Source organism: Solea solea, chromosome 14 (genome assembly GCF_958295425.1).
Source record: "Solea solea chromosome 14, fSolSol10.1, whole genome shotgun sequence".
Lineage (NCBI taxonomy): Eukaryota > Metazoa > Chordata > Actinopteri > Pleuronectiformes > Soleidae > Solea > Solea solea.
The window spans coordinates 5,624,980-5,634,235 of NC_081147.1; the positions used below are offsets into that span (position 1 = coordinate 5,624,980).

Here is a 9,256-nt window from a genome sequence, read left to right on the forward strand (position 1 = left end):
AGTTAAAGTTTAGGGGTGAAAACACTCCACAAACTAACTCTTCCTAATAAAGTAGTTACACATCAGTTTTCCTTACACGTTCCATACAAATGATCCTTCCTCTGTTTTCTGTCTATCCATTGGTTTCCTTATCTTGCCATATTAATTCCAACTTCCCTTCATCTCTAATCCTATATGTTTTCCCCTTACCCGCCAGCTTTTCAACGAATCATCCTTCCTTTCCTGTATTCAATCTTACTTTACTATGAGTCCAGCCTCAATTTCCCATTCACCTCCTTTCCCTTAAGGCTTCAGTATGCTCCAAATTAAGTGTCTGTTGGATCACTAAGCACAGTTTGGAACCTTTCCCACATGCGTTCCTATAAATTGCAGAGGGCTGTGTCCAATAATTCTGACACTTATATAAGAGCACCCACTTTACGTAGCAATTAGCTTTCATGAAGAGTCTGTCCAGAGAAACTGTGTGCACCATTGTGCCCATTTTATGCAGAATCCACTCTTTCTCTCTCACCTCTTTGATGACAATAGTCCTTGTGCACCCTCTTAAATTAAACTGTGGCAGTTTGGAACAGCTATAAACCTTTTATTCTTCAGATGTGTTTATAGGAGCCACTTAATACAAACTTTTTTTCCATCAAAATAATCACGAAAGCTCTTGCAGTTCTTTCCCACCATTCTTTATCCCAGTGTGTGTGTGTGTGTGTGTGTGTTTGTATTTACATCTCTGGAGTCCTGCCAGTTCCTGGACCAGCATCTTGGCTGCGAGTGTCTCTGCGGTCAGCCAATCAAACATCCCACAATTCAAGAGTAAGGAATGATATAGGCGTTACAAACCATCATCATGCTAGGACATGTCCCCCTTGGCCACCACTGCTCTCATTCAGTGAGTGAGTGTGTGTGTGTGTGGATGCCAAAATAGAAAATTTACGCTGATTTGATTGTGCCTCTTTGCTTTTGATGCTAACCATGATAACAAGTTCCAATTACAGGGACTCCCATTCGGACAAAGGCAGCATGTCAGTCAGATTTACACTGATGTGAGATTGTGACAATAGGACAGATAATGACATGTCTCTTTTTCTGCAGTATTTACGACTGAGTCTGCTCCCATCACTGCTAATACAGTATTCTACGGTCATTGTCCACCCCCAGGTCTCGATGCGTCCGTTTTTTAAATCCAAAACAAGCGAGACATGACACGAGTTAAGGATTAAAAGTGATTTCCAATTGAAGAAGCTGCTATGTAAGAGGAACAGTGTGGGCGATTGGGATAGCGTTGGCTTCCAACTCCTCTCTAGTGTGTCACACTTTATTGTGGAACCAGCAGGGCCCAAGTCCAGAGAGCAACACACTTGGCAAGCGCCATTAGAAGCTATTAAGGCGGATTAAGGCCACCATTTTTCAATGCTCGTAACTGGGGGGGAAGCCCACACGTCCACATTTTTATCTCTGATTAGTGATTTTCTTTTTCATTCAGAAAGAGGGATTAGCTAAATGTTTCCACTACATTTCCCTCATTCAGACCTGTCACCTCACCTCACCTGTCTGCCCATCCATCCCTCCTTTTTTAAATCCAAGCTGTGGATTGGTCATCCCCCCACACAGATGCTCTGCACAGAAAGCTGTTAGCGGGTCACGAATATCCTCAAAAACATGAAAGCACGGAGCAATACTAATCTCAGAGCTCTGAATCTCTGCTCTCTTTTGGCTCCGAGCATCTCTGCAGTCTTTTCAGTTTTCTCTCTGTTTGCTTCATGCCAGTGAAGTGAAAGGGACGGCATGATGGCTGGTGAATTATTCACATCCTGAGAGTTAAAGCTGAGCTGCTGCAGTAGAAGCATACCATAGTGTAACCAAGGTTAAATAATCTGTGCTGTTATTTTGAAATGCTCCATGCTGTTATTTTGAAAGGATTGTTCCCTCTGCCAGCGGGTTACTTCCTGTTTATTTTATCAGCCTGTCGCATGTCGAGATGCTGGTTCGACTGACCAATCAGGTGTCAGCTCTCATCTAGTTCACCTCCGTAAAAAAAAAGGTTTTCCCTCTCTTGAGAAGCGAGGAGCGAGAGCAAACATCGAAACCCACAGTACATGAAAGATAGACAGAAAAACTCTAAAAGTTGATTAAAATTAATGAAAACTGGCTGGATAGTTTCACTACCATCCCGTGAGAGAACAGCGAGAAGGATCTGTCCTCACTAGAGGAGTAATAACGCATCGGTGAGAAATGTTTTGACCATGCTAATCGCTAGCCGCTAATGCGCTAGTCGCTATTGCGCTAGCCGCTAACGCTAACAAAACACTATGGTGATTCCATTCACTTATGCTAAAGGTGTTAGCTTTGTTCATTTGAAAGTGAAGTCTTAATTGGTCGTTGTTTGTTTGTGTTTAACCCTTGCATAATTGTTATATGCTGTATGGTTATTTGTGTCGATTTAGGGACATTCATTTGTGCTTTTTAAGCACACACATCTGCACTTTGCTAATTGTGCACATTAGATAATTTTGTTGTTGGTTAACTACCTTTACTGTGCACTTAAAGCACATTAAGCTGCACTCAATTATTTTGTAGACTCTGCTATAGGCTGCTGTTGCAGGACAGATGATGCACACAGCATGTGTTTTTTGTTGTTATTGTATTGATATTATTTTATGCCAATTGAGACTGATTGTGAAGATCAATGAGTGAAAGGTTATTTCAGTAACCATAATTCTTTAACAATTTCTCTAGCAAATTGATTTTGTTATTATATGTGTTGATTATTAATAATTGTGAAATTCTTTTGAAATGTTTTGTGAGTCATTCTCTGGTAATTTAGAGAATGATCAGGTAAATTAGAAGCTGTATTCTAGCTTTTATGTGATGTACTGATTAGAAGCTTGAATGTCTGACCTTATTCACAATAGGTCAGGTTTTTTGTGGATCCCGAGAGTTCCCGATCTACCTGGAGTTGGAGCTTAGATGTTTGATGGCGAGCTACGGCCCAATGGAGAAGAATTAGCGAGTCAATTGCATGCAGAAGATTGGAATCCTGAACCCCAGAAACTTTGCTTCCACGCACACAGTCAACGCATTCAACAGTGCGGTAGGATAAACAGTTGCCACTTTTCCAGTGGACTGGGCAGTATTACCTGCTGCAAGGACTAAGTGTTTGAGTTTGAAGGGTTAAATTGAATATTGAACCAAAGACTATTTAAACAGCTGTGAATTGTTTTCTTATTTTTTTATTTTTCATATCTACCCGGGTAACAATTGTACAAATTATTTACACTGTAACTGTTTTCTATTCATCCTTCCCTGTTTTATTAAATGGGAAGAGGAGTTCTTTCTAAAAGGAGAGATACTGTGTCCGAGTTGTTCCTGGTGTGTTGTTTGGTTCATCCTTGGCTCTGTAGTCGGCTCTAGAGCTTCTGATCTCACTAGCCATAGATAAATTATATTTCAATTATTCACCACAGTTTCTTATATATGGTGTAGCTCCACCAAAAAGGGTTACATAAAACTTGGCGAGCTAGCCAGGAGCCTAGTTTATTGCCAAACAATAACCTGGAACATACTCCATTTTGTTTTACATTTTTTTTTGACAACACGACCCACAGTATTAAGAAAATGGATGTTATTGATAAGCTAAGTGTTAAAGTTCCAAATGCAGTCCTTGTGAGTGGATTAACAGGGTCAGATAAAGATGAAGAGATTCATGACTTTCTGAAAAGGTATGGTTCAATTAACAGAACTTTAAGAATAGATGACCCAACAACAGAGTTTCATACAAACCTGATAGTAGAGTATAACCACGGCACTGCTGTACAAGCATTAGAGCCTCTTTTACCTTATACTTACTCATTTCCAGACGATCCTTATGTCATCTACCATGTACGAGCCCTGGCAAGTGTCTACACACAGAAGGTAGGCAGTAATGTCACACAGACGTACCTTGAAAACCTTAAGGGAATAGCCAAGCTGAGTGGAAAGGACTTTGAGGAGGTGTTAAAGGAGGCGATGTCACAAATAGAGGAGTCTATTGAAGGTGCAGAGCCCAGCCCACACAAGATTCCACCGCAGCTGCTGGTCGACGCTCCTTCTCTCGTAACACTTGGTCTCCCTGATGTTGATCCGAGTACAGCATCGGCCCCCTCCTCTAAATCAAAGACACCCACAAATCTAAATTCCAGTGAGCTCAACCCACCTGAAGTGCAAAAGATAGTGGTAGAGCACATTGTAAGAAGTGAAGACAGACCCTCACACTCTCATCCTGCCTTGAGATTGAGAACTTTCTCAGGTAAGATTCCTCGACCATACAGTGAGGTTGATTACGACACTTGGCGATCCCATGTTGACTTGATGATGAAAGACACTTCTGTCTCTGATCTTGAGAGAACTCGAAGAATCCTTGAGAGTCTTCTTGTCCCGGCTTCTGATGTCATCAAACATCTTGGTCCTGAAGCGCCCCCTACGGTCTATCTGCAAATGTTAGACTCTGCATTTGCCACAGTTGAAGATGGTGAGGAATTGTTTGTACGGTTTATGGGCACACTCCAGGACTCTGGTGAAAAACCATCTACCTATCTGCAACGTCTTCAAGTTGCCCTTGGTAATGCTGTGCGCAGAGGAGGTGTTGCAGCACAAGATTCAGACAAGCATCTTCTCAGACAGTTTTGCAGAGGCTGTTGGGACAACGTCCTGCTTGCTGACCTCCATCTAGAACAGAAAAAACAAACCCCTCCATCATTTGCTGAACTGTTGTTACTTTTACGTACAGAAGAAGATCGACAAGAAGCAAAAGTCATGAGGATGAAACAACACTTGGGTACCACGAAGCAGAAAGCTGTGTCACACGTTCAAAGTGTGTATGAATGTGGAGAAACCAAAGCTGAATTTGATGCAAATAGCATACATGAGCTGAGGAAACAGGTTGCAGATTTGAAGAGTCAGCTAACCTCTCTCATGAAAAAGAAAAAGACAACCTCTTCCAAGAGGGAAACATCGAAAATGACAGAAACACAAAAACCTGACCATGCAAACACAGAAATCAATCTACCTTCCCATAAGGGCGCCACTTCCAAGCCAAAGCCTTGGTACTGTTTTCGCTGTGGGGAAGATGGGCACATTGTAGTAACCTGTGAGTCTGACGCAAATCCTGCCCTAGTAGCAGCAAAACGAAAAGAACTGAGAGAACGACAGCAGTTATGGGAGGCGCAGAGCTTTCCCATATCTCCTTTAAACTGAGCTCAGTTCCTGTCGAGGGACAGACAAGAACTGTTGATAGTCAACCATGTCCCACTGAATCCAAACCTAAAGTGACTGCCAAGAACTGTGCTGTATTAAAGGAGCCTCACACAAAACATCGTCCATTCAAGCTACCCAAAGGCTTGATAGGCACAAAGAGCACAGCACAAGTGGAAGTAGAAGGAAGTTCTACAAACTCCTTGCTAGATACAGGCTCCCAAGTCACCACGGTCCCTCATTCATTCTATCAGAAATACCTACCTGAACATGACATCAAACCACTGTTCAACCTGTTAGAAGTTGAGGGGGCCAACGGTCAGTCTGTACCTTACCTGGGATATGTTGAGCTGAGTGTCACTTTTCCTAAAGAGTTCTTGGGAGTTGAAATTGAGGTTCCAACACTTGCTTTGGTGGTTCCAGATGTTCATGCTGCTTCTGACTCACTTGTGTTGATTGGTACCAACACGCTTGATGTACTGTACAAGACATACTGTGAAATTGCTCCTGAGACACAGCAACCTACAGAACATGGCTACAAGGCAGTACTAAAGGTCCTTGAGCTCAGACAGCGACAAAGCAAGGCTGGTAACCTTGGACTGGTGAAGATGCACAGTGTAGGCCCCCAGTTGGTTTCAGCTGGCCAAACCGTAGTCCTGGAAGGTTGTGTTGCAGTTAATAGGTTCACTACTGAGAGGTCTGTAGTTTTGGAGCACCCCTCCTCATCCTCCTTGCCAGGCGGTTTGCTGGTGAAGACCTGCCTCATTGACTTGCCCACCAAAAGACCACACAAGGTACCAGTAGTACTTACCAATGAGTCGGAACACGATGTCATCGTTCCTCAGAGGTGTATTATTGGTGAGATTAGTGCCTTTCAAAAGGTCCTCTCACAAGAGCATAGTGTGTCCACACCAAACCCAGACTCTACTGAGAAACAGAATATGTCATTTAACTTCAGTGATTCTCCCGTTCCTGCTGAGTGGAAGGAGCGCATCACACAAAAACTAAACAGCATGCCTGAAGTTTTTGCCCAGAATGATCTTGACTTCGGAAGAACTGATCAAGTCAAGCACCAGATCAAACTGTCAGATGAATCATCCTTCAAGCACAGAGCTCGCCCCATACACCCTCATGACTTGGAAGCCGTCCGTAAGCACCTGCAAGAACTGCTTCAAGCTGGAGTGATCCGTGAGTCTGAATCTCCATTCTCTTCACCTATAGTTGTAGTGAGGAAGAAGAATGGAGAAGTCCGTCTCTGTATTGATTACAGAAAATTAAACCTTCAGACTGTGAAAGATGCTTATGCACTCCCAAACCTGGAAGAGGCATTCTCCACACTCACTGGATCAAAATGGTTTTCAGTTCTTGACCTGAAATCTGGTTACTACCAGATCGAGGTTGAAGAGTCTGACAAACCCAAAACTGCCTTTGTCTGCCCCATGGGATTTTGGGAGTTTAATCGTATGCCACAGGGTGTTACGAACGCTCCAAGTACATTCCAACGATTGATGGAGAAATGTATGGGCGATATGAACTTGAAGGAGGTTATGGTGTTCCTCGACGACATCATTGTTTTTTCCAAGACATTGCAGGAACATGAGATGAGACTAATCAAAGTCTTGACCCGTCTGAAAGAATACGGACTGAAACTCTCCCCAGAAAAGTGCAAATTCTTTCAGACATCAGTCAAATACCTGGGGCATATCGTGTCTCGGAGCGGAGTGGGGACTGACCCTGGAAAGGTGGAAGCCCTGAAAACGTGGCCGAGACCCCAAGGTTTGAAAGAGCTGAGATCTTTCCTCGGGTTTTCAGGCTACTACAGGCGGTTTATAAAAGAATATTCCAGCATTGTTAGACCCCTCACTGATCTGACTTCCGGCTACCCTCCACTACACAAGAACACCAAGCATAAGCTGCAGATGCACCAGTACCACGATCCGAAGAAGCCCTTTGGTGACCGTTGGACTGACAGCTGTGAGCTTGCATTCAACACCATAATTGAAAAGCTCACTACGGCTCCTATTCTTGGATTCGCTGACCCCAAGTTGCCGTATGTCCTACACACCGACGCCAGTACCATAGGGCTTGGGGCGGCTTTATACCAAGAGCAAGAGGGTCGCATGAGGGTGATTGCATATGCCAGCAGGAGCTTGTCACGCAGCGAATCGCGGTACCCAGCTCACAAGTTAGAATTCCTGGCTTTAAAGTGGGCTGTGGTAGAAAAGTTTAATGATTACCTATATGGAAATCAGTTCACTGTTATGACGGATAGTAACCCTCTGACATACCTTCTTACCACTGCCAAACTGGATGCCACCAGTTACAGATGGCTAGCAGCTCTATCCACTTTTACCTTCAAGCTTCAATATCGAGCAGGCAAATTAAACACTGATGCGGACGGTCTTTCTAGAAGACCCCATGGAGGGCTTTCTAATGACCTGAAGTCCCAGAAAGAGCAAGAACGCATCAGTCAGTTTACACAAAACCATTTGGCTGACTTTGGGATAGGTGTGAGCCAAGACATTGTGCATGCCATCTGTGAGAGGCACCTGGTTCTTGTGGCAACAGATGAATGCAGAGGCAATGATGAAGCCATGACGCTGGTACAGTCTCTAGCAATCTCCTCAGAGGCCTTACCAGACAGCTTTGTGAATGAACAGCAGCATGTTGGTCCACCTGATCTTCCTCATCTGTCTGAAAGAGAGATCAGACAAAAGCAAAGGGATGACCCCTGTCTCAGGGAAGTAATAGCTCACAAGGAGAGTGGGGAAAAGCTACCCCCAACAGTCAGAAAAGAGCTCCCTGATATTCCCTTTCTTATGAGGGAGTGGAATCGTCTTGAACTCCATAACCAAGTGCTGTATCGGAGACGCCAAGATGGTGGCAGAGTCACACATCAGCTCGTCCTACCAGAGGAGCTCCGAGCTGTTGTTCTGCAGAGCCTTCATAACGATATGGGCCACCTGGGCATCGAACGTACGCTGGATTTGGTAAGGACCCGCTTCTACTGGCCAAAAATGGCAGCAGATGTGGAAAAAAAAGTTAAGACCTGTGATCGGTGTATCCGCCGAAAGGCACAGCCAGACAAGGCAGCACCGTTGGTCAACATAAAGTCCACCAGGCCCCTCGAACTCGTGTGTATGGACTTCTTGTCTCTCGAGCCCGACTCAAGTAACACGAAGGACATCCTGGTGATCACCGACCATTTTACTAAGTATGCTGTTGCCATTCCAACGCCAAACCAGAAAGCCCAGACTGTTGCCAGATGTCTTTGGGACAACTTCATGGTACATTATGGAATCCCAGAGCGCTTGCATAGTGACCAAGGACCTGACTTCGAATCACGTACGATCAAAGAGCTATGCAAAGTTGCTGGTATCCATAAAATCCGTACGACTCCATATCACCCCAGAGGGAATCCAGTGGAACGTTTTAACAGAACGTTGCTGAACATGCTGGGAACACTGGACAATAAAAACAAATCACAATGGCGAAATTTTGTGAAACCCTTGGTGCATGCGTACAACTGTACCAAAAATGATGTAACAGGGTTCACACCCTATGAACTAATGTTCGGTCGTCAACCGAGGTTGCCTGTCGATTTGGCTTTCGGTTTGCCTTTGAGGGATGGTGAATACAAGCTCCACTCAGAGTACGTTCAAAGGCTCAAGTCTCACCTGGAAGAGAGCTATGAGATAGCCACCAGAAATGCTAAGAAGATAGCAGAAAAGAACAAGGCAAGATTTGACAGACATGTTACTGTCTCTAAGTTGGAGGCTGGTGACAGAGTGTTGGTGAGAGCTGTCCGCTTACGCGGCAAACACAAACTCGCCGATAGGTGGGAGTCAGATATCTATGTAGTGGTGAAGCAAGCTGGAGATTTTCCAGTTTACACTGTCAGACTGGAGAACAAGGAAGGCCCGTTGCGGACCCTGCATAGGGACCTCCTACTCCCGTGCGGTTCTCTTCCACTGAGTGATGAAAAGCCAGAATTGCTAAAACCTCGCAGACCCAAGACACGTCAGTCTGCCAA

General features: G+C 44.4%; 1 protein-coding gene across 1 annotated transcript; it reads left to right on the forward strand.

Moving 5' to 3' along the window:
* Nucleotides 1–1,853: 1,853 nt before the first annotated feature.
* On the forward strand, nucleotides 1,854–5,170 carry LOC131473022 (zinc finger CCHC domain-containing protein 18). The gene is made up of 3 exons (XM_058650542.1): nucleotides 1,854–2,219; nucleotides 2,907–5,130; nucleotides 5,165–5,170. Exons 2-3 carry the CDS (start codon nucleotides 3,610–3,612, stop codon nucleotides 5,168–5,170), a joined length of 1,527 nt encoding a protein of 508 aa, XP_058506525.1. The 5' UTR covers nucleotides 1,854–2,219; nucleotides 2,907–3,609.
* The last annotated feature ends 4,086 nt before the right edge of the window (nucleotides 5,171–9,256 follow it).